This window comes from Pteronotus mesoamericanus, unplaced genomic scaffold (assembly GCF_021234165.1).
Source record: "Pteronotus mesoamericanus isolate MK-2021 breed Mesoamerican mustached bat unplaced genomic scaffold, CSHL_Meso_final contig_181, whole genome shotgun sequence".
Classification (NCBI taxonomy): domain Eukaryota; kingdom Metazoa; phylum Chordata; class Mammalia; order Chiroptera; family Mormoopidae; genus Pteronotus; species Pteronotus mesoamericanus.
The window spans coordinates 2037906-2065178 of NW_026555077.1; the positions used below are offsets into that span (position 1 = coordinate 2037906).

Consider the following 27273-nt stretch of genomic DNA (forward strand, 5'->3'; position numbering starts at 1 on the left):
AAATAGCAACTGTCATTCACTGCTGGTAGGAATGAGAAATTGGGCAGCAAATTCAGAAGACAGGCAACTTTTTTTTTACAAAACCAAACATGCTCTTTCCATATGATCCAGCATTCATAGTCCCTTGTATTTATCCCCCCACAGATTAAAATCTATGTCTACATAAAAACCTTCACATGGATATGTATGCCAGCTTTGTTCATAATTGCCAAAACTTGGAAGTAGCCAAGATGTACTACATTAGATGGATAAATAATTAAACTGTAGTACATCCAGAGAATGGATTATAATTGAGTGCTAAAAAATAAGCTATTAAGCCATAAAAAGGTGTGGAGGAAACTTAAATGCATATTACTACGTGAAAGAGGTCAATCTGATCAGGCTACATACTATGTAATTCCAATTGTATGACATTCTGGAAAAGAAAAGAAAAAACTATGGAGACAGTAAAGAGATTATTGGCTGCTAAGGGTTGGGGAAGGAAGGGATGAATATGCAGAGCACAGAGGGTTTTTAGGGCCCTAAAACTATTCTGTATGACACTCTCTAACAGTGGATACACATCATTATATATTTGACAAAACCCATAGAATGTACAACACTAAATAAACTAATTTAATTTAAACTATGGACTTTGGGAGATAATGATGTGTTAACTCAGGTTCGTAGATCATAACAAATGTACCACTGCAGGAAAGACTGTGCATGTGCGGGGGTAGGGAATATATGGAAACTCTGTCCTTTTACTAATTTTGCCATGAACCTGACAATGCTTTAAAAAAGATAAGGCTTATTAACTGTAAAAAATGATTATGTGGAATATGACATAAAACAGAGGTTCCTGAAGGCAGTATTTCTATATTTATATTATAAATAATGGAGGTATAATCTTTTTATCCACGATGAAAAATCTTTTTTGCTGCACTATGTTAATAAAACATGATTTCTGATTAGAAAAAAAATAACTATCAGAAAAAATAATAATTACTTAATATTCTGAAACTTAAATAGCCACTATTAATATTGGCTTTCACGTATTTTCCATGCATATGTAGTATAATTTAAAAGTTAGATTATATTTTTGAACCCTTATTAAAAAATATAATATATTAAAAGATAAAAAGTTCATCAGGTTTAAAAAATAAATCTATAAACCTTCAGGAAAATGTATTTAATAATAATTCATGTAAAGAGTTCACAGGAAGATTGTATTTGAGAACAATTTTGTCATGTTTTACAAAAAAAGTCATGTTTTTAGTAACGAGAAAAATGAATCTTTGGAAGGAAAAATCAATAAAATATTCTAGAATTTAACCAAATAAGCAGTTCTAAAGAAAATCTTATTTTAGTATAAATGACTGCCAAATGAGATTATACCTGGTGTTTCCAGGGACTATGCAATGCCATAAAGGAGTATAAGATGTAAACATTCAGTGTGCTAGAAGTGGTGCCAAGTAAGAGATCCCTTCCACAGCAATTGGATTGGATTGTTCTATTGATCCCTTTCCTTGTTTTGCTGATAACAAGGAAGAACACATGCACTCTCCAGAAATGTCAAGCCAAGGGCATAATGGTTTTTGACCATCACTCTTTCTTACCTCTTATGCTCTTTCCTAACAAAATATGAAAAACCAACTTAAGAAAGCATCAGATGTGAGGGCATGGGACAGGAGGAAAGTGAATAATTAAGCTTCCTCTGAGATAAATATATGGCAAATTGCTTCCCCCCTATGCTCTCTTTTCTTTTTGGCTCCAACGGGTGTCACTTTTTCTCATACTATATATCTACTAAAATTCATGTTTGCAATAGAAGAAATAAGTAAAAGAAACAATTGAAGCCAACAAAATCTCGATAACAAAGAATATATCATAGTCTAGCCCAGATTCCTAAAATTTTGCAATGGAATTTTAGGCCAAAGTGCCAGTTAGTAACTGCTTTGTTTGTTATTATTCCTTGTACATATATTTTCCCAGTTACCCTTTGAGGAAAAGGGTTGACTATGCCAAAGAATATTTCAAATGCTCTTGGGAGTCCTAGCAAAATCAATAATAACCTAGATTTAGTCTCTACATTTCCCTAAACTCATTATAATAATATACAAGTTTATTTATCACAAACAGGGCTTTACAAATTATAAAAAGTTCAATTTTGTTAATTATAGTACTACAATACTGTCTTCTTTCTACCATTACCTAAAAACAAAAAGCACAAACTCTGGGGTCAGAAGACCTGAGTGAAAGTCGTAGCAACATTACTTAACTCTGTGGCTTTGGCAAGTTGGTTCCTCTGAGCCTCAGTTTCCCTATTTATAAAAATACCTATCTTACAGGGTTGTGAAAAATAAATTACCTATTATATGCAAAATATCTAGCACAGTGCCCAGTACACAGTAGGCACTCAATAAATATGCTTCTTTTTATTTTCATTTAGTCCTCAAAGCAGTACATAATTTAGCATAAAACAATGAATGAATATTATACTATGCGTAGAATTATCAGCCTTTAATAAACTAAATATTTCTTTGTTTTAAACTACCAAGAAGTAATTTTATATTACTATTAATCTCTACTTCCAATAATTAATAAAGAAATATATATAAAGAGAGCATGATTATAAAATGTTTGTGGTAAGAGTAATTAATATATTACAAAAATTACATTTGTACATTATATATCCTTTCTTACATCAAGAAAATCACAAGCAGAATATTAACAATATATTGAAAGATATTTTTAAAAGATTGAAGAAACACCAATGTTACATTAATTATAATTATAGTATCTCATATTATACTTACATGTTTCCATCGTGCAAGCTTTCCTGTTTTATTGGTTCCAGGCTTAAAAATGAGATCCTTAAAAACCTTATCTTCACATCTTCTGTGTATATAAATCAATTTTGTTTCACATTGACTAATAAATTTTCCTTGATGTTTTTTATACAAAAACAAGGAGCTGAATATAAGGGAGGAAGTAGTCATTTATTATTTTGACAAAAAAAAGAATAAGAAAACATGGTGATAAATTTAATGTAATATTTGTTTTCATATTAATACTATACAAAATTATTTAGGCACTAAGATTTGTTCGTCAACATTCATCATGAGATAAATGAGTGCTGAGAAATTGTGGCAATATAAATTCATAAACATTTCTATACTTATATCTGATTCTGCATTTTATAATATGTCAGAAAGGACACGATTAAGTTATCTAGAAAAATACAAGTAACCTATCTTTACTTTTCCTTTCCACTGAGGAAGTAATTTTTATGTTCATGTAGGAAACTTGGTGTAGAGCAGTAGTGTTCAATAAAATATAATGTAAGCAACAATATAATTTTAAATTTTCTATTAGCTCCAGTAAAAAAAAAAAAGGCTAAAAGAAATGAGACATCAGTAAACGTGATACATCACATAAATAAAAGACAAAAACCATATGATCATCTCGACAGATGCAGAAAAAGCATTCGATAAGGCACAGCACCCATTTATGATCAAAACACTCAGCACAATGGGAATAAATGGGGCATTCCTCAACATAATAAAGGCTATATATGAAAAACCTACAGCCAATATCATACTCAGTGGGCAAAAACTGAAAGCTTTCCCACTAAGATCGGGAACACGACAAGGATGTCCGCTTTCACCGCTTCTTTTCAACATTGTATTGGAAGTCCTAGCCACAGCGGTCAGACAAGAAAAAGAGATAAAAGGCATCCAAATAGGAAAGGAGGAAGTGAAGCTATCATTGTTTGCAGATGACAAGATAGTGTACATAGAGAACCCTGTAGACTCTACCAAAAAACTCCTCAACCTAATAAGTGATTTTGGCAAAACAGCAGGATACAAAGTCAACATTCAGAAATCAAAGGCATTTTTGTATACCAGCAATGCAATAGAAGAAGAAGAAATCAGAAAAAAAAATACCATTCGATATATCATGAAGAAAAATAAAATACCTAGGCATAAATTTAACCAAAGACACAAAAGACCTGTATGCAGAAAACTATACAACATTGAAAAAAGAAATTAAAGAAGACACAAATAAATGGAAGCATATACCGTGCTCATGGATTGGAAGAATTAATATCCTCAAAATGTCCATACTACCCAAAGCAATTTATAGATTCAACGCAATCCTTATTAAGATACCAATGACATATTTCACAGAAATAGAACAGACATTTCAAACATTTATATGGAACCATAAGCGACCCTGAACAGCCTCAGCAATTTTGAGAAAGAAACACAAAGTAGGAGGGATCACAATACTGGACATCAAACTCTACTACAAAGTCGCTACACTCAAAACAATCTGGTACTGGCACAAGAACAGACCCATAGACCAGTGGAACAGGATAGAAAGCCCAGAAATAAGCCCAGGTCTCTATGGGCATCTAATATTTGACAAAAGGGGCAGAAGCATAAAATGGAGCAATAATAGCCTCTTCAACAAATGGTGTTGGGAGAGCTGGACGGCTACATGCCAAAAATTGAAATTGGATCATCAGCTGACACCATACACAAAAATAAACTCAAGATGGATCAAAGACTTAAATATAAGTCGCAACACCATCAAAGTCCTAGAGGAGAACATTGGCAGGAAACTCTCAGATATCCCACGCAGCAATTTTTTCACTGATATGTCTCCTAAAGCAAGGGACATAAAGGAAAGAATAAACAAGTGGGACCTCATCAAAATAAGAAGCTTCTGCACGGCAAAAGAAAACATCAGCAAAATGAAAAGGGAGCCAGCCCTATGGGAAAATATGTTCGCTAATGATACATAAGATAGAGGTTTGATCTCCAAGATATATAAAGAACTCACTCGACTCCACTCCAAGAAGACAAACGATCCAATCAAAAAATGGGCAAAGGACCTGGGCAGACGCTTTTCCAAGGAGGTGATACAGAGGGCCCAGAGGCATTTGAAAGGATACTCAGCATCACTAGCCATAAGAGAAATGCAGATGAAAACCACCATGAGGTACCACCTCACACGGGTCAGAATGGCCATCATAAACAGATCCACAAACAACAGGTGCTGGCGAGGCTGTGGAGAAAAGGGAACCCTAGTACACAGTTGGTGGGAATGCAGACTGGTGCAGCCACTGTGGAAAGCGGTGTGGAATTTCCTCAGAAAGCTGAAAATGGAACTGCCTTTTGATCCAGTGATTCCTCTGCTGGGACTATACCCTAAGAATACCAAAACGCCAATACAAAAGAACCTATGCACCCCAATGTTCATAGCAGCACAATTTACAATAGCCAAGTGTTGGAAGCAACCTAAATGCCCCTCAGTAGATGATTGGATCAAAAAATAATGGTACATATACACAATGGAATACTACGCAGCAGAAAGAAAAAAGAACGACTAAACTTCGCGACAGCATGGATGAAACTGGAGAGCATTATGCTAAGCAAAATAAGCCAGGGGGCGAAAGACAAATACCATATGATCTCACCTATAAGTGGAACCTAACCAATACAAAGGTGCAAGGAAAATAAGACCAGCAACACTGAAAGGAAAAGAAATCAGAGACAAGAGGGAAGGAGGGAGGGGGGAGGGGAAAAGGAAGGGAAGGGGAAAGTCAAGGAACATATAGCAAGGACTCATGGACAAAACCAAAAGGGAAGAGCTGAGGGAGGGAAGGAGAGAGGGGGCAAGGGAAAGTGGTGGGGGGTAGGCAGAGACAAATGTATTTGAAAAAATAAGTTACAATAAAATTAAAAAAAAAGAAATGAGACAAACTTTAATATTATGTTTATTCAACCCAATATAGCCAAAATATGCTAAATAGAATAAACAAACTAATATATTTAATAGTGAAAGTCACAAAACTTTTGGCCCTTTACAATATTATTTCTGGTCCCAGCACTCTTCTTGGTTGCTTTTTCTCCTGGTTTTATTTGTTAAAGTTCAAGATTTCAAGATGGTTTCCAGTTTTCCTTTCTGCTTCCTTTGTGCCACTACCTTCTCTTAATTGTTTATCACTTGCTGAGGGCACAGGTGATCAGGCTCTAGTATTCTCTGCCTGTTGCAACTGGTTAGAGCTTCTGCCCCACAAGTGAGGGCTGAGAAGAGGAAGATACCCCAAGACCTCTTATCCACTCTTGCCTGGAATAGATTTTCTAAAATATTATTAAATTTATTTTTTAAAAGGATTAGACTATTGGAAAATTTACTTCTTAAAACATTGCTGAAAACAATAGAGTCTTCAGCTGGCAATTATAGGAGGCTAATCATAGTCGTGACATCAAAGGAGTTCAGGCAGCTTAACAGAAACATTGGGAAAAAGAGACAACCACAGAGAACTCTGCTACAATCACTGTCATCCCAAGGGAGGCTGAATCTGGCCGATGGTGTGTTAAGGAGCAATATCAGAGGCTTCCCAATGCAGGAGAAACAGATTTCACTAAAATAGTCCAGTCTAGACATTAAATAAATTAACAAGCAAAAAAACAAGTCCTGGTGAGGAAATCAGTATCCAGATTTATTACAATGCATTACTTAAAATGTCCAGTTTTCAACAAAAGAATTATGAAACAGGCAAAAAAAAAAAAAAAGACAAGAGTGTAACCTATACAGATAAAAAGAGCTAGTCTGAAACTACTTTGGAAAGGGCATAGGTAACAGACATAACAGATAAAGGCTTGAAAACAGCTATTATAAATATATTTAAAGGAAATAAACCTCAGATAAATAAAGAAAGGTATAGTGACAATGTCTTTTCAAATAGATATTATCAATAAAGATGCAGAAATTATAAAAAATGAAAGAACCAAATAGAAATTCAGCAGTTAAAAAGTATAATTGAAATAAAACTTTTCTAAAATAGTTCTATAGCAGGTTTTAATTGGTAGGACAAAAAGAATCAGAAATCTTGAAAAGATTGATAATTTTTTTAGAAACAACTAAAGCAGTTCATCATCACCAAACCATTAATATATGAAATATTAAAGGGACTTATTTAAGAAAAATATCAAAACTATGAACAATAAAATGGCAATAAATACATACCTATCAAAAAGAAGAAAGAAAAGATTGATAAAGGTTATGCTGACAGAGAAAATAATATTGAAGACAAGTGACTAGACCCACCAGGAAATATGATGGAGTATTATAAGTCTACCAACTTGGAATAATGGGAGTAACAGAGAAAAGAAGAGAGAAAGCAGAAAAATATTAGAAGAAATGTCCAAAACTTTCTGAAATCTGAAGAAAATAATGTATACATCTAAGAGCACAATAAATTACAAATAGAATAAACACAAAAAGCCACATCCAGACAACAGCAAAACTACTGAAATCCAAAAACAAAGAAAGAGAAAATCTTGAAAAGAGCAAGGGGGAAAAAAATTAGTCATGGAAAAGGGGACTCCAGTAAAATGAACTGCTCACTTTTCAGGTCAGAAGGCAGTAGTACAGCAGAGTCAAAGTGCTATGAAAAAAAGTCTTTTAAACACAAACTTTATATTTAGCAAAACTATCTTTCAATGAAGGTGATACATATATATATATTTTTTTAATTTATTTTTTGCTTAATCCCTTCACCTTCTTATAACACATAGACACAGGCAACAGTGGGGTGAGAGATGGAAATGAATGAGGCATGAGGGTAGGTGTAAGTGAGTAATGGGGTATAAATATGGACAGAAAGAGACTTTGCTTTGGATGATGAGCAAACAATGCAGTGCATGAATTATGTGAGTTGCTAACTTGAAACTCGCATAGTTTTGTGACCAATACCATCACTATAAATTTTAAAAAACTGAAGTGAGAAGAGACAATACCAAAATGGTGATATAAGTCACTCCTGACTTCACTCTCTTACAAGAAGAGAACTAGCAATTATTCATGGACAAGATACCACTTAGAAGATCCTAGAACACCATCCCCACACCCCTGATACCACGAGGAGTTCATTAGAAAGAGGAACAGCGACATATTACCTAAAATTCTGCTCCACAGGCCAGTGCAGCACCCACCAAGAGCTCTTCTCTGAGCCTATGGTTCCTTTAGAGGGAAAAGAGACTGAGGGGTAATATTTTGGCCCCCAGCATTGTGGGCTGCTTCATGAGAACCCCTACTCTGGGGTCCCCCAAAGTTAGCAGAAAGGAAAGTAATGAAATAAAGAACAGAAAAATAATAAAAAGAATAACAAAAAGACAACTAAACCAAGAGAAGTTTCTTTGAAAAAACAAACAAAATTGGCAAAACTTCACTAAGCAAGGCAAAAAGAAATAGAACTGATATTAACAAATTTTAAATAAAAGAGGAGACAATTGATATACAAAGATAGACAAAGGATCACAGGAAATTACTATGAACAACTATAAGCATACAAAATGGACAAACTAAAAGAAATGGAAACATTCTTAAAAACATGCAAACTACCAAGGCTAACTTAAGAAGAAATAGAAAGTCTAAAACCATAAAATCCCTAGAAGTAAACATAGAAAAAAAGCTCCTTGACATCAGCTTTTGTCAATGAATTTTTGGAATGGCACATAAAGAGTAAGCAATAAAATAAAATATCAACAACTGGTATTATATCAAACTAAAACGTTTCTATACAGCCAAAACAACGATCAACAAAATGAAAAGATAACATACAGAATGGGAATATTTGCAAACCATATATACTATAAGGGATCAATATTCAATACATATATATAAAGAGCTCACAAAACTCAATAACAAAAAATTAAATAAGAGGTAGACAAAAGACCTGATTAGACATTTTTCCTAAGAAGATACATCAATAGCCAAAAGTTACTGAAAAGATGCTCAACATGACTAGTCATTAGGGAAGTGCAATCAAAACAACGAGATATCACCTCACACCTGACAGAATGGCCATCATCAAAAAGATAAGAGATAGATGCTGACTAGGATGTAAAGAGCGTTCTTATTCACTGTTGGTGGGATTGTAAACTGATATAGCCACTATGGAAAACTAGTAGGATGTAGGATCCTCACAAAATTAAAAATAGAACTACCATAAAATCCATCAATTTCACTTCTGGGAATAAGTTCAAAGGAAAAAAAAACACAAACTAGAAAAAATATCTGTACACCGTGTTCATAGCAGCATTATTTATAATAGGCACAGCATGGAAACAAAGTATCCATTGATGGATGAATGACTAAATAAGTTGTGGTATATATACACAATAAAATATTATTAAGCCATTAAATAAAAACAAACAAGGAAATCTTGCCTTTTGCAACAACATGGATGGAACTGATGCTATTACACTTAGTAAAATATGTCAGAGGAAGACAATATTGTCTGATCTCACTTACATGTGAAATCTAAATTTTAAAAAAAGCCCATGAAACTCATAGAAAATAAAGTCAGATTTGTGGTTACTAGAAGGTATGAGGAGAGGGAGAACTGAAGGAAGGTGGTAAAAGATACAAATTTCCACTCTAAGATAAATAAGTATTAGGGATATAACATACAATATGATGACTTTAGTTAACAGTGCTGTATGATATATATGAAAGTTGTTAAAACAAATCCTAAGATTTCTCATCACGAGGGAAAAAGATTGTAGTTATTTATTTATTTATTTATTTATTTATTTCTATATGAGATGACAGATGCTAACTAAACTTATTATGGTAATCATTTCACAATATATGTAAGTGAAACCCTTATGCACCTTAAACTTATACAATGACGTATGTCAATTTGATTTCAATAAAATGGAAGCTGAAATTTTCAAATTCCCATATGAAACTGAGATAATCCAGCTATCAGACATGACTTATAAGAAATAACAAAGGAAATTCTTCAGGTTGAAGGCAAGTGACCTCAAATACTAGTTTAATTCAAAGAAAAAGTAAATTGTGCTAGGAAAGGAGATTATGTCATTATAAAACAATATACCTTCATATTTCTACTCCTTTGTGTTCTTAACTAATTTAAAAAGCAACTGTATAATGCAGCATATATACAAAATCATGTTGTTGGATCTAAAACAGGTGGGGGCAACACTGCTTTGGAGTAATGAAATGATACAATAGGGTAACTGGAATCCATAAAAAAAATAAAGAGAACTAGAAATGTGATAAATTGGATTGTTAATATAACAAACTCAGTGAATATATCGTGCTCTTTTTCTCTTAGCTCCTTTAAAGGATGTAACATTTTGTAAAATGATAATATAATAATGTATTAATGGGGTGTAACATATAGTTGTCATATGTATAACATTAACAGCATAAAAAGGAGGAAGAGGAAATAAACATATATAAATGTAACATTTTTATATTTCACAAGATGCAAGTTATAAATATGAAGTAAACAAAATATGTATTCTAAGCCCTTGAAAAAACACAAAGACAATAATTAAAATATACAATTATCATTAAAAGCATGTAAATGTTACACTATAAAATATTCACTTAATGCAAAAAAGGTCATAAAGGAGAAAAAGATAAATAAAAAGATACGTGACATTATCTGTGAATAATGTTAACATTTAGGTTATTTTAAATCAGCATATATTCTTAATATTTTAGATTATTAAATTTGCATGCTCTTATTTAAATATAATTTTAATTTTTAATAAATTTTCTTATTTAATGATAATTTTATAATTGCTGATGAAAGGTAAACTCATAGAGTGAGAAGAGGCATAAATCATTTCTACCATCTATTGACATTAAAATTTAATTTCCTTCTTATCAGAGTTATTTATTCACTTATTCTGTCATTTATTGCTCAAGCATCCATTTAGTCAAAATGCACTGTTCTAGAGCCTGGTGCTATATTGTAAAAATCCAAAGTTCATGATTTTTCAGAACTAACACTGGAGAAATTTTACGGTGGGAGATTCTTTTTCTCTCATTAATATGAATTTTAAGGAAAACACAAAAATTAAGTTTTAAAGATATCACTTATTTCATCCCTAAAACATTTGCTTAATATTTTCATCCCATCTCATTTTTACTTGAGGATTCCTAATATTTTTATTAGTAATTGACTTATCAAACTACTGGCCAGAGAACCTGAATTATCACATTCTCTTAAAAATTAACATTATTCCCCTGGCTGGTGTGGCTCAATGGATTGAGCACTGACCTGTGAACCAATGGGTCGCTGGTTCAATTCCCAGTCAGGGCACATGCCTGGGTTGCAGGCCCAGTCCCCAGTAAGGGGCATGTGAGAAGCCACCATATATTGATGTTTTTCTTCCTCTCTTCCTCTCTCCCTTCCCCTCTATCTAAAAATAAATAAAATCTTTTAAAAAATGAATATTATCATTAGAAAATAGTAAATAACTCATGAGTTTAAAAAAGAAGACGGTTATAAAAATGAGGTTGACCTCTGACAAATGGATTTATTAATCCATTAAGATCCCCTTTTGAAGAGTTAAAACAGTCTAGATATCTAGATACAAATCAAGGAAACTCATGTGGTGGGGAAGGCTGAAATTTCCATAGAAGTATTTACATTGACTCTAATTTTCCAAGAATAAAGACTATAATATGAAAATAAAAAGGTTATGGCACACAGCAGAGTTTAACTTAGGAGTCATGAATCCTATGAAATTGTAAGGAAATGTTATTTGAATATGCATATACAGATTACATTGATAATAATGCCTATAAATTTCATCAGATTCTCTAAGCAATCTGTAACCCCTCAAAAACTAAACCTTGGAACAGACATTAAACAAAAATGTTCTAAAAAAGTAGAGATAACAAAATAAATTACAATAAAAAGCACAAGAAAAAAGCAACAGTCTTGAACATTTAAATTGTATACTGAGTCAGCAAGATGGCAGAGAAGGCAGCCCTGGGCTTACCCTTGCTCTGCACCCAAATACACCAATTCAGAAAAAATTCACAAATTCCCACTGTGAGAAATCCACAAACTAACTGAAAGGTGAAAGGGTCTTGCATCCTGAGTAAACATAAAACTGACTCACCAAGGCTATTAGGGAGATCCAGAACATCCTCTCAATAGGAACCTTACCTCTGGAACAGCACAATATGATCAGCAATAGAACTCCTAGCTCCAAGATTCTCCTAAGGGAGAAAAAATACTGGTTCATTTGTCCAATGTGCCCAAATTTTCTGAGTGGACTCCCTAGAGGACTGGTTTCTGTCTTGTCAGTCCTGTAGCTCTGATAGGTGTGACACAGCAAGCTACCTAAAGAGGAATGGAAACAGAGGCTTGGACTGGTAGATGCCGTAACTCTTTACCCTGGCCCAGCCCAGAGTAAGTGGTCAGAGTTGCCTACAATATCACAACTTTTCTTGAGGTTTCCCAAAGTACTGTTTTCTGACTTTGTCTTCATCACAGTACTGACAAGACCTAGCATAACTTGGCTGACTTAAGTCTAGTGAGAACAGAGACAAAAATTTGGGCTGGCAGTTACCACATCCCTAATCTTGGTTCAGTACAGAGCAAGTAGGCAAAATCCCTGGCTCTCAGCTTCTCTCTGGAGAGGGAAAGAGTTGATTGTCCAACGACCCAATTTTTCTGGGAGTCACTAAGGAACTGGATTCAGCTGTACTTGTCCAGGAACTAATGGAATCTGTCATACCCTAAACACCTGGGGAAAACAAATACTAGAGAAAAAGAACTGGCTGGGTTAACTTGAAAGATCCAGGTCCCCAAAATTTCTGCTAAGCTAATTGGTGGAGGTTTTTGTCTATATAAGACCAATCCATGAAGACTGGACAACCTGGCTGCATTGTAAAATTGAAGACAGCAACACAAAGAGCCAAGGAAAATGAAGAAACAGGAAAAGAAGTTTAAAACAAAGAGAAATCTCTAGACAATGACCCTAATGAAAAGTTATGAGTTACCTGATGAAGAATTCAAAATGTCATAAAGATATTCACTGAGACCAAAAAATAATGCATCAACAAAGTGAGAGTTCAAACAAACAAACAAACAAACAGAAAGAAAATCAAAAAAAGCACCAAAAAAAAAAATCATGGAGCTAAAAAACAGAAACACTGAACTGAAAAAAAATTTGAGTGGTTCAACATCAGAAATGGTCAAGCAGAAGAAAGGATGAGCAAGTGCGAACACTATTGTTGGAAATAAATCAATAAGAAAAACAAAAAGAATGAAAAGGAGCCCTGAATGGTGTGGTTCAGTTGGGCAGGCCTTGTCCCACAAAGCAAAAGTTTACCGGTTCAATCCCTAGTCAGGGCACATGGCTGGGTCTGACACAGCAAGCTACCTAAAGATTTGCAGGTTTGATCCCTTCTCAGGACACATTCAGGATGTAGCTAATCTAGGTTTCTCTCTTACATCAATGTTTCTTTTCCTCTTTCCCTCCCATCCCCCTCTCTAAAAATAAGTAGAATCTTTAAAAAAAAAAAAAAGAATGAAAAAAGCTTAAGAGACTTAGAGGATCCAAGAAATAGATCAATATATGCACTAAATTCTTTACGTGCAATATAAAGCTACTGGAATAAGAGGGAAAGAAAAATGAGCAGAAAGCATATTCAATGATATAATGGTTGAAAGCTTCCTAAATCTGGGGGAATAAATGGATATCCAGATCCAAAAAGCCTAACTGATATGCAGTAAGAAAAATTGTTTCTTTTTGCAGATGTTGTCTTCTTATATATAGAAAATCCTAAAGAATTAATTACAAAATTTGTTAAAACTAATAAACAAATTCAGTAAACTCACAGGGTAGAAAATCAGCATACAAAAGTCTATGGTGTTACTACACACTAATAATAAAGGATCTGAAAATTAGAAATACAATCAAATTTACAATAGCAGCAAAAAAATAAATAACTAAAACATAGTAGTAAGTTTAACTAAGGAAGTAAAAGACTTGTATACTGAAAAGTACAATCAAGAGGTCTTGTACAAAGTCAAATAAGGCAAGCAGAGAAAGACAGACATGTGGAATCTAAAAATTAAACAAGTAAACAAACAAAACAAAACAAAACCAGACTCATAAAAACAGTGACAAAAAAGGATGGTTAACAGAGGGAGGGCATGAGAGGGACAGATAAAAAGAGGAAGGAGAATATGGTCAATAATAACATTGTGATAAGTTTACACCGTGACAGATTATTACTAGGATTAGTGGGGTGATCAAATTTTAAAGTATAAAAATGTCAAATCACTGTATTTTACCTGAAACTAATATAACCAATATAAAAATGTGTATCAGCTCTAATTAAATTAAAAAACTGATTAATGAAATTAAATAATATACAAATAGAAAGGCATGTCTTTTTATGGAACAGAAGAAATAATATTGCTAAGATGTCCAAACTATCCAAAGTGATCTGCAGATTCATAACAATTTAAAAAATACCAGTTGATTTTTTTAAACAAAAATAGAAAAAAACCTAAAAATCACATGGAACCATAAAAGATCTTGAATAGCCACATCAATCTCAAGAAAGAATAACAAAGTTGGAGGCATCACATGTCCTGATTTCAAAATATGTTAAAAAGCTATAACAATCAAAACAGTATTTATTGGCAGATAACAGGCAAAACAAAACAACAACAAAAACAGAATGAAACAGAATTGAGAGCACACAGAATAGAGCGCTAATGACATATAGTCAATTGATCTTTGAGAAAAATGATAAGAATGCACAATAAGAAAAAAGACAGACACTTCAACAAATGGTGCTAGAAAAACTGTATATCCACATATACAGTAAAAGAAAAAAATTTAGATTCTAATCTCATACTATACACAAAAAATAAATTTAATATGTTTTAAAAACTTCAATGTAAGACCTGACTCTGTAAAATTCTTAGAAGAAAATATAGAAAAAGGTTTTGTGAAATTGGTCTTGGTAATGATGTTATGACTATGTAACCAATAGCACTGGCCACAAAAGCAAAAACAAGCCAGGGGGACTACAGTCACACATCACATAACAACAAGGATTCATTCTGAGAAATGCCGCATTAGGTAAAATCATTACTGTGAGAAGATCGTAGCATGTGGTACCAGTCTCACTGATAAAGTCTGCTACACACTGAGGCTATACATATATAACAACCTATTTGTCCTGGGCTACAAATCTGTAGAGCACATTATTGTACTAAATTCCGTGTACAATTGTAACACAATGGTAAGTATTTTTGTATCTAAACACATCCGAACACATAAAGGGTACAATAAAAAATACTGTACAAAAGATAAAAAAGTAATACATGTATAGCATTTACCATGAATGGAGCTTGCAGGACTGGAAGTTGTTCTGGGTGAGTAGTGAGTGACTGTGAAGGCCTAGGACATCATTGTACACTACCGTAGATTTTATAAACACTGTCACGCGAGCCCTCTCCCTGCTTCCTTCAAACAGGGTCAAGAATAGGATATCAAAGATGGCAGCGCATTCCATAAATGTGGATGTCGGCTGTTTGGTTGGAAATATAGAGAAACTGGATTCCATTGTTGTTGCATGAAGTAGTCTATAAATGTCTATTACATCCAGTTGATTGATGGTGTTGTTGAATTTAACTATGTCCTTACTGATTTTCAGCCTGCTGCATCAGTCCATTTCTGATAGACAGGTGTTGATATCTCCAACTACAGTATTGAATGAATCTATTTCTCCTTGCATGTTTATCAGTTTTTACCATGTGTATTTTGAATACTGTGTTGCTAGATGCATACATGTTAAAAATTGCTTTGTCTTCTTAGAGAATTGACTTTTTTAAGTGTTGTATAATACCCCTCTTTAACCTTCATAACTTTATTTACTCTGAAGTTTTCTTTGTTAAAGATTAATGTAGATATCCCAGCTTTCCTTAGTGTTAGCTTGATTTATTTTTTCCATCCTTTTACTATTAATCTACATGTTTTTATATTTATAGTGGGTTTTGTAGAATATACATAGTTGGGCCTTATTTATTGATCCACTCTGAAAAAAATCTTTTAATTGGTACATTTAGACCACTGGCAATCAAAGTTATCATATTTTAGATTGATATTTACTATATTTCTTATTGTATTCTATTTTATTGCCCTTATTCTTGTTCCTATTTTTGTCTACCACTCTTTTTATTTATTCTTTGGTTTTAATTGAGCATTTCAAATAATTCCATTTCCTCTTCTTTCTTAGCAAATTGGTACTTTTTAAAAAATTTTGTTTTAGTTGCTACCTTAAAGTTTGTAATATACAGGGTCCAGCAGAAGTAAGGTCTGCTCAGGTGTGGTTGGTAAGGTAATAATATGGGTATAATAGTTTATAGTTTTAGCTTTAACATTTCACCTAAAATGTCATATGGTGTGCTTTAGTGTAATATTGTTATGTTACAGAATTACACGCTTATGATTTTGTAATAAAAGATTTTGTGATAGGAAGGGCATTCTTTGTGCCAGATCCTATATACTTACAATTAATCTAATTTCAAATAATGCTTTACAGGTAATGTTACTACCTTATTTCTTTTCTTTTTTTATTTTTTACATATATTTTATTGATTATGCTATTATAGTTGTCCCATTTTTTTCTCCCCTTTATTCCCCCCCCACTCTGCACCTCCCATCCCACCAGCATTCCGCCCCACTAGTTCATGTCCATGGGTCATTCATATAAGTTCTGTGGCATTTTGAAAGAAAAGAAATGTACAAAATATTATGCTTTTCACACCACTTGGGAAAAGGGAAAACTAATTTCTAAAAGTACTAATATATCTCTATTTTTTTAGTCTGAGTTTCAAAAAATCAAAACATTTTGTAAAGTCTTAGCAAAGTTAAAATTATTCTGTGTAAAGTTAAAAAATAAATAATTCAGCCTAATTCTAACAACTTAAGTAGAGGTATTATTAAACTCATTAAGATAAACATAAGACCAGACACATTTTATTTGTTAAATTATTAAAATTGTTCAGTCATAAAATGTTTTCAATCTTTTAGTAATGTTTTAACAAAGATGATTTTTTGGTTAGCAAATAATAGAAGAAAGCAAATCTGTGTTCCTAGATATTATTAAACTAAGTAAATTTTGAAGCTATAAATTTTAGATAAAATGGCTTGAATCTATACATTTTCTTTATAGATTATGATTAATAACCCAAGCCATATGCAACAATAGATTTTATTTTAAATCATTTATATCTGGCAAATTTACCTGAATAAAATTTTTTCATATGAGTGTTGACCTAAATTTATCTTTTAAAATAGGATTTACTTTGGAAAAAAAAACTTATGCTACTTCTATTTTTAATATACTTAGTTTATAAGGTAGGAATTTACTTCATCTTCATTATCTATCTTCATTTTCATCTTCATTAAAAACACTTATGCTACTTCTATCTTTAATATACATAGTTTATAATGTAGGAATTTACTTCATCTTCATGAATGAATTTACTTCATCTTCATTATTATAAATAATGTAGTCACTGTTTAACAAAGTCAGCATTCAAAATTCTATAATTTACTATAACAAAATGACAGACTAAATGAGGACTCAGAATGTACTCTGCAAGTTATAGTCAATTACCATCCAAATAATAGATGTATTACTTAAAAGTTGCCTATAATGCTTTTATATTATGAAAGCACATTAAGTATGTTATAAATTCCTTGTATTTATTTATTATTTAAGCTTCATTTTTATTGTTTTTCCTATTATCATTTAGTCCCCTATGATTCTAGGATATCCATATATCAAATAACTAACAACAATTAACAATATAGATCTCAAAGTTAGTTATCAGATCAGAATCTACCTACAACAAATTTCTTTAATCTTGTTTAATATAAAGCACTCTAATACTTCATATAAATTTTACAGTTCAGGAAAATTATATTGACATTTCTTTACCAACATAAAAATTAGGGGAAAAAAGGTTTTTTCGCTTTCTTGAACACAGCTGCAAGGAAACTTTAAATTCAACTCAAAGACTAGTAATATACATAACAAAAACCAGCAACAAAATTATCCATCACATCATGAATTCAGTTAAAATAAAAATTTTCTCTATGTCTTGAGCATAGCTTTCTATATCAGGGTTCAAAAAACTTTCTCCATAAAGAGCCAGAGAGTAAATATTTTAGGTTTTGCAGTACAATTTGGTTGGTTGCATATTCTTTAATGTTTTTACAACTCTTTAAAGATATACAAACCATTCTTCTTGTGTGACAAGTCTCATTGGATTGTGCCCACAGGCTGTATTTTGCCAATCCCTTATCTATACCCTATTCCAAAACATACATATATGTATACACACACAAACATTTTTCTCCTATTCTACCTTACAGGCATTTGGAGACTAGAAAAGAAGTACATATATACATACTTGAATAAAGATACATTTATTCATATATAAACTTAATGGTGAATTAAATCTAAAATAAGAAATATTTTATTTTACAAAAATGTTCTAAAGATCCTAGAAAACATACCAGTATTGTCTATTATGATAATATGGATATGTAAACAAAAATGAACTTAATGGACATTTAGTGAAGCTGCACAGCACCTGAAGGCCCTCCCATTCTGGCTGCCTGTACTGATATATTGCTGTCTCCAATGTGTGGATGCCTTAGGGGAACAGATACTTGATCTTCCATTCTCCTAAGAGTTAAGACATTGTCACATAACTTAGCTTCAGCCAATTTAATACTTTCTCCCTGATTTTTTTTTACTTTTTTAGGAATGACCAAAATGTATAAGACAATGGGGAGTTGATGGTGCTGCAGCAGAATGACAGGTCGGCGTGCAGCTAGTAATGACAAAGAAATGGAAGCACCCTCAGCAAACTGCTTTCCGGGTAGAGTCTTGGCTCTCCATTGCCACTCATTACTACTCATTTCTCAAGCCAAGTTATTGTTAGCTTCCTGAATATTCTGTGAGCTTCATGGATAAACTTCCAACAAATTATATCATCGACTGTCATTTAGAGTTAGCTTCTACTGTTTGCATGTAAGAACTCTAGGCAGGGGAAAGTGGTGGCAGGAAGGTGGAGACAAATGTATTTGAACAATAAAAATAAAAAAAAGAAAAAGAAGCAAAAACAAAATACTCTAGATGCAAAATAATCTATTATTTTCCAAACTTTATGCTTTAATTATTTTATGAAAGAAGTTATAACTAATGAGCTACTCATCAACACACAACTGGAAAAGTACCAAAAGCATATCATAATCTATCTGAGAGTGATGCTACCTACTAGGCATACTATAAAAATTTTAAGAGTTTTGAGAGGTATTCTACTGCTAAAATATGATGCATTACTTAGTTTCCTTATATTTGTATTAAATTTCTAAATATAGTACTTCCTATTCTTTAATCTACCTTTTCTTTGTACTAATCCTCAATTTGTCTCTATCATATTATCTATGAAGTAATTATATTTATCTCTCATAACTGCTGTGAGGATTAAGCTAATTATATTAAAATGGTTTTAAAACTTTAAACATGAAAAGTGTATTTCAGTAAAAATAACCTAGTAACAGTAAAGTCATTATACATTATTTTTATAGAGTAACATATATATAAATTTACTGTACCATTATATACAATAACATATTCCATTACATATTATTATATATGTGAAAATAAGAATTCCATTAAAATGTAATAAGGCAGTGACTTTGAATACTTAGGTCATAGTTGTAGCTTCAGGATCTAGAGAATACCTAACCCAGAGTAGGCACTCAATAATTTTTATTTTATTTTACTTGACTATTTCATTGATTTTATTGTTTTATTTTATTTTAGTTCACTTTTTAAAAATCCTCACCTGAGGATATGTTCATTGACTTTAAAGAAAGTAGAAGGAGAAAAAGAAAGAGAAACACAGATGTGAGATTAGAACAGCAGCGGGTTTCCTCCAGTATGTGCCTCAACTAGAGATGGAACCCACAACCTAGGCATGTACCCTGACCAGGGATGGAACCCACAACCACTTGGTGAATGGTATGATGCTCCAATCAACTGAGGAACTCAACCACAACTCAAAAAATACTTGTATAATGAACCAACCATAAAAATTAATACTTGTATATCCTACCTTATAACATGCCTATGAGACAGGTGAGGTACATTTGGGTAATTTTATAACTTGTACATGAAATTTTCCTAAAGGAATATTATTTCTCCTGGAGTCTAGAAATGTTAGCAGAATAATAAATATTTTTTATTTATATTTGATAGTTAAGATATAGACTTGAGTCCTGTACCTATAATTTACTATTGTTACAGCCTTAGGCAAGTTATTTATAGAATTGTTTATATGATTAACAATCACATAAATTGAGCAGTTTAAGTGAACAAATTACAAGCAAGGTGCAAAATATTTGGGCATGGGAGATATTTTTCATGGTTAGAAATAGACATAAGAGGACTAATCACTTAGACCTTTAGGTTGTGGGAATCCACAGGCACCTCTTAGGGCAGCTTTGTATGTTTCTCATTTCATAGATGAATCCAGAAATACTTTCTGATTCTAGCTTCTACAATCTCCCTACTTATTGATGTACTTATCTCTTATGCAAATAAAGATACAGAGTATGCAGTACATCTGGAAATATAATTACATAGACAACTCAACTGCAATACAGTATGGTAAATGCTTGTGATAGTAAAAGTATGTGATGCACATCATAGGGGCAAGTATCTGTCATTTGCCCTTAGCAATATGGGAGAAACTGGAGGATTTTGTTGGTGAATACAATTAGATTTATATTTTGAAAAGATTACTCTGTAGGTGCTATGGTAAATGTAATTGGAAGGGAGCAAGATATCCAAGGAAAATGTTTCCCATGGAGTCAAAATGCAGAAAGCACAAGAAATAATAACAACACAGATGATATTAAAAAGTAGCTAAAAATAATGCAATATTCATATTTGCCAGGTGTTGTGTGCTTTATATTCATGATCTCAATTCCTGTATGCAAACAGTGAAGTATGTACTGCTATTGGTCCCTGCCCTCTACCATTTAATATATGAGGAAACTCAGACTCAGAGTAGTTAAGTAATGTCTAAGAGAACAGCATTTTAGAGAGAAATAATTCAAACTTGTCTACCTTGAACCACTTTGATATATTTTTACTACTGACATTTCTGCCCGCAAATATTCCAATTGTGTTCATGCATGCTGAATTTTCAGATATTGTTTCCATGCTCAAGGTTTTTATCTCATGTTACATGCATATCACAGAAAACCTTGACTCTAAGAGTGCAAAGCTCATTTCTAGAGGCATAAGCTAAAGACAAATCTCTTTAATTAGATGTTTATTTCATATAAAATTCACCCTAAATTTAAAGAAACATAAGAGACAGAAATAATATTTTAAATAAATATATACCTATCAACAACTGCCGGGCCTCTTCCGCATCTTTCATTACAAATAATTTTACTTGTTCTTGCTTGTGAGCCCACTGTCTCTCACACTTTGACCTTGGTTTGAAAAGTATATATAGAACCTCTTCTTCAGAAGTTACAGGCACTGTGTTACTGTCAGTTTGGCTCCTCAGCCCTCATATGTACCTTCCTTTATCAGGGCTACTGCCATCTATGATTTAGCCACACAGGCCGATGCATGAGAACATTCTCCCTGCCTACCATGGAATGCTGAATATCACTTCAGTGAAACTTCCTGGTCTGGTTTTCTCGGAGACTGTCCATTGCCCGACTGTAGGTCTATTTTAATCCTAGCTATATTTCAGGGCCAAATTTCATTTCTGTTTTCTGAGCTCTATCATTTAGCATCTGAAAATAAGCTATATAAAAATGTTAATTTACTTTTTCACATATTTGATGTTTGGCATGGCTAATATATATAAATTGATGACAGAGTATCCTATCTTGTCTCAACAAGTTCATTGTTCAGAGATTTTGCCAAGAAAAATGTTCCTCTGCTTGCAAATATCAACTACTGGCAAGAAATGCAAGGAATAAGAGAGAGAAAGACATTTAACCAAAAGATAATGTACATTGATATGGTAGCAGAAATTTCACAAAAATTATCTTTATATCCAAACAAAATATGAAATCCTCATACTTGGTTCATGGTTTATATTTCTATTGTATAGCATTAGGTAGTACATAACTTATGTTTTTTTTTCATCTCATTATATGAGAGAAATCAATGTATGTTTCTGACTGATGTTTATAAATTTAATAGAAAACTGACATAATTACTCCAACAGTGATTAATAAAAATGTTGTTAGTTATATATTGTTAATTTAAAAGAAAAAATAAAAGTGTTACTTTTTTATTATGCCAAATATTATAAGATATTACTGCAGAGTCTGTGGTGTTTTCCTTACAACTAGTTCAAATCATCTATATAATACCATTTTTTATTGGGAGTGCAAAAATATATATTATTAGAGAAAAGTTTCTTTTATCATTCATTTTCCTATCATCTTATATTAATATTCAACTAGGAAAGAAAATGAAACATACCTCAAACTTTTTCTAACTAGGAAACCACGTATCCATCTTTGAATAATCAAAACCGGTGAATTATGAGCCATAATTTCATTAATTTTTGAAGTAATATAGTTGATATTATTAATTTCATCCTCATAGGTTGATCCCTGTATATAGAAAATGTTTGATATTTATATCTCATGAAAGTATTTCCAAATATATTATTAACTTGAAAGTCTAATGGTAAAAACTACTAAAGCATTCACAGGTATCTTAAAGGTATAGCAGCTGAATAATATACATTTTCATATATATTTCATTAGAACAGAAAATCAAGAATTAGTAGCACCAAATAATTTCAATTTTCTCATAAAATGCAAGATCCATAATGATAACTTTCTCCATTCTAGGTTCTTCTCCAAATTTGGTATCATAGATATAAATTTTAATCATAATCATAATGATCTCTGAAAAGTAGTGACATGAATAGGTATCCAATGAAACTCTAAAAGTATTCTGTAGGTCCCCGCCAGGGAAACTGACACGTTGGATTCATAAAACAAAGTAGTTCCAAATTTTGTTGCATTTTAACTACAATGTTGAACATTTTTATTGGAACACAGCACATTCTCCTGGTAAAGATATTCTCTCTTTTTTTGAATATATATTTTTAATTTTTTTATTCTTCAAATACATTTGTCTCCACCTTCCTGTCACAACTTTCCCCTGCTCCCCCCACTTCCATCCCTCAATCCTTTCCCACTTGGGCTTTCTCTATTCCCTTTAAATACATTATCTCTAAGACCTCTGTTCCTGCAAATGTTTAGATTTGGAAATATATACATCCTATGTCCTATTGATCATTTGACAGGTTAGTAAAAAAGTCACTTTAGTTAGGTTTTGAATGTAAGGCTTATACCTTAAAAACCTAAAATTTGCATTGTTTATAAGGCACCTACACTGAAAATTACCAAACCAAAAATTACCAATTACCAAAATTTAAAAAATGCACATTTTCTACCCACACCCTCAATCAGCTACGTACTGCTAGCGAAAAAAAAAATCACAAAGCCTTGCAGATTAGTGATACTTCAGGCCACTCCAAAATGCCACCCCAAAATACGCTCCTTTGGCATATTAATTATTTTGAGTGGTAGACACTTAAAAAACAGTAAAAGCAGGGATGGGATTTCTCTGAACTTCCCTTATCTGCATAATGACAGATCTTCCAAACAGCATTCAAAATAAATTAAAACCAGGGAAGATGGTTCTTATTAAAGGAGAGTAAATTAGAAGATTAAGAGAAGAGTTTAGCAGAGACCACCACACTCAGATAAATTTTGTCACTAACTCCCATCTGTTCTTCTAAGGGCCAACAATTTATCTTTTCTAAAAATCATTTACTCTCCTAAGAAGCCTACATATTCCCTTCCCTTTCCTTGAGCATGAATTCAAAGCCACCTCAGGAGTTACTCATTTTTCCCTGGATATTTCCTATGTACACAAGAGGCAGACATTGGCAAATTCGGCAGGGTTAGTGTCCCTGCCAGAGAAGAAGTAACCTCTAGATACATCTCAGCTTTCTGATGCCCTAACACAATTATTTTGTGAAATGCCAACAAAACTACTATGGTAAATTTGAACAAAGGCCATGATCTATTAGAAATTTGAAGACAAATAGAAATTTCTTCTTTCTAAAGAGCAAATAATGCATTTCCTCCACTGCTGAATGATGGCCTGGACTTAAATCCCAGTTCTACTACTTGCTAGGGATGTGATCTAGGGTAATTAACTTATCTATCCCTGGTTCACCACCTGTAAAATAGAGATAACAATAGTACGGCTTCATTGGGTTGTTGTGAAGGAATATTTATAAAGCACTTAGAATGGTGGCTAAAACATTTCAAACATCCAAACAATGTTATCTGCAGTAGTTTCATTGTAATACTTAAAATAATATACAGTTTTAGAGTCAGCAAAGAGCCTGTATACCTTATCACATTTGATACTCAAAAAGTAGTCTAAAGCAATTTACTAAGCAATTTATCCAAACTTATATAATGTAAAATTATGAAATAACTATAAAATACAATTGGCACTAATATGTCAAATCTAATACAAAGAATTAAATATTATAGTAAAACTCTGGCAAAAAACAACATAAGCTTAGGCAAAACAAAAAACAAACTATGAACAATCAACAATATAGATGGTAGAATAATAAAACTTCTATTGTCTACCATTTGCTATTATAACCATGGAATGAAAATGGAACTATTGCTAACCCTGGTATAAAACATGATGGGGCATTTCAAAAGAATACTAAATACTTTTGTAATATGACTCACATGGAAGAAAGTACTTAGGGTTCTAACAGGAAGTGTAGGTGAAAAAAATTGTAAAACTATATTCTATTCATACTGTATATAATTATGCACATTCCAATCAATTTGACATTTTAAATATATTTGGACTTATTTTTTTTCTTTCTTTCTTACTTTTATGCTTTAACTTCTTCTAAACATATCTGATCCCTAAATTCTATCCTTTTGTATTCCATTTGTGGTTGGACATTATCTGCAAACCCAAGAACTGGTACTACAGAGTCACTTTTTTAATTTGAGCAAAGGATCCATTCTGTGACTGGTTCCAGGGTCAGGGCAAAAGGGGAACCCCAAGGAGGTACAAGGTTGCCATTACTAGGAGGGTAGAACAACACAGAAGGCTGCCGGGTTCCCCTAGCCCTTATCACCCCCAGGGCAGTCTGTTAACACTGACGGCATATCTGGCTTCATATCTGTCTCCAGTGGGGACAGCACTGGGATTTCATGGATTTGGAGCCCCACTGCCCACTGCATTCCCCTGTGGGGTTAGTGCAACCAAATCACAGAGGAGGCACCCACTTACCAGGCAAATACCACCTTGTGGAGATCCAAAAAGCCAGATAAGTTCAAGAGAGCTAAAAAACTTGTGATTCAGCACCATGTACTGGAAAATATTAAAATAGAACTCTTCATCTTAATCTGCTAGAGAAGTGTCACTCATACATAGATGCACAGACAGAGAAGAAATCCATCAAATACCATGAATAATCAACGCAGCAAGGCAGCACAGAAAAAAAATTTAAAAATCTCCATAAAAATAAAGACATGGAAATATGTAATATAAATGACAGAGAATTCAGGATTGCAGTTCTCAAAAAGCTCCACAAATGCAAGAAAATACAGTCAAACAGTAGTAAACTTAAAAAACAAATCGATGAACAGGCAGTAGTGAACTTAAAAAAACAAATCAATGAACAAATAAAGTACTTTACCAACAAGACTGAAATTTAAAAAAAGAGCCAAACAGAAATTCTAGAAATGAAGAACCCAGTAAAAGAGATTAAGGAGAAACTAGCAAACATAGAAAATAGAGCTGTCCAGATTGAGGAAAGAATTAGTAATATCAAAGATAGAAATACAGAAATGATGCAGAGGGAAAAAAAGAGAAACCTGAGCAATAAATAAATAAATAACTTCTATGAGACCTCTCTGTCTCCTTGAGAAAGAGCAATATGAGAATAATAGGCATGCCAGAAGAAGAGAGGGGATAGGGAACAGAGAGCCTATTCAAATAGTTGATGAGAACTTCCCAAATCCATGGAAAGAGCCAGATCCTCACATCCAAGAAGCAAACAGCATACTAATTACTTGAATCCAAAGAGGCCTTTTCCAAGACACATTTTATTAAAACGTTCAAAAATCAGTGACAAAGAAAGAACTCTCAAGGCGGCCAGGAAAAAGGAAGTAACCTATAAACAAAAGCCCAGTAGGTTATCTATCATCAGACTTCTCAGCAGAAACTCTAAGCTAGAAGAGAGTGGAACTGACTACTCAAACTACAGAGAGAGAGAAATGACCAGTCAAGAGTAATATATCCAGCCAAGTTATCCTTTAGATATGAAGGAGAAATAGACTTTTCCAGACATACAGAAGATGAGAGAATTTATCAACAGAAGACCTCCATTGTAGGAAATACCCAAGGTGGTTATTCTACCTGACAAAGAATAAAAGGTCACAAAACTATGAATAAGATCACCCACAAGCTTAAAACATCAACAGGGATAAACTGTGACAACAAAATGGGTAGACTTAGATGGCTCTGCCTTTTGTTCCTACCAATCCACCTCTTCCTGACCTAAGCATATGCCTGGATATGAAGAAGCTCATTGCCTATGAGGGAAAATGTGCATTTGCTAAACACAACAGAGCAGGAAGCTAGAATAAACCTTGGTCCTCTAAACTTTCCTTAAGAAATTACACAGAAGGACTACCTACCTCTGAACTTTTTGTTATGTAATAAAAATAAAATCACTGTTTAGTTGGCTTTCTATTACATGCAGACAAAATACAATCCAAACAAATTAACACTGATTCTGCACTCAGATCACACCCATTTTTAAAAATGTGTATGTGTGTGTATATATATATACACACACACATATGTATATAATGATGAACTTATACATACATATATCCCTCCATTATGTGCTCTTAGATAACTAAGCATTTCCAATTTCTAATTACTTTGACTTCATATAATGAAGATCCTGTGTTTTTTCTTTTCTTCAAAATGTGTTTTCCAATTAGTCCCCTAAAAACAAAGGTCTATAAGTCATTAAATGTCCCAGTTAAGAATTAACAGGATCTGTCTAGATAGTGTTATTGTGTTATAACACACAAGTTGTAATCATACTACTAGTTTCTTAAAGAATGAACATAGCCTTTTTAAATTTCTACACCGCCATGCGCTCTGGATAAAAGAACAATAATGCTTACTAAAATTGTTGTGTTACTATTATAGGGTTCATAATCATTTTGTTTTTATGATATTGTTATAGTTAATAAGTGCAATAACTAAATAAACATA

The 27273-nt window shown here is 32.8% G+C and overlaps 1 protein-coding gene across 1 annotated transcript in view; it reads right to left on the reverse strand.

The window, feature by feature from the left end:
• The window catches only part of LRRIQ3 (leucine rich repeats and IQ motif containing 3), a 94039-nt gene that overhangs the window by 59181 nt on the left and 7585 nt on the right, over window positions 1–27273 (reverse strand). The window contains exons 3-4 of the mRNA XM_054566819.1: window positions 22396–22529; window positions 2799–2955 (exon numbers count right to left, since the gene is read on the reverse strand). Coding sequence (XP_054422794.1) covers window positions 2799–2955; window positions 22396–22529 — 291 coding nt within the window. The remainder of the gene's footprint in view (window positions 1–2798; window positions 2956–22395; window positions 22530–27273) is intronic.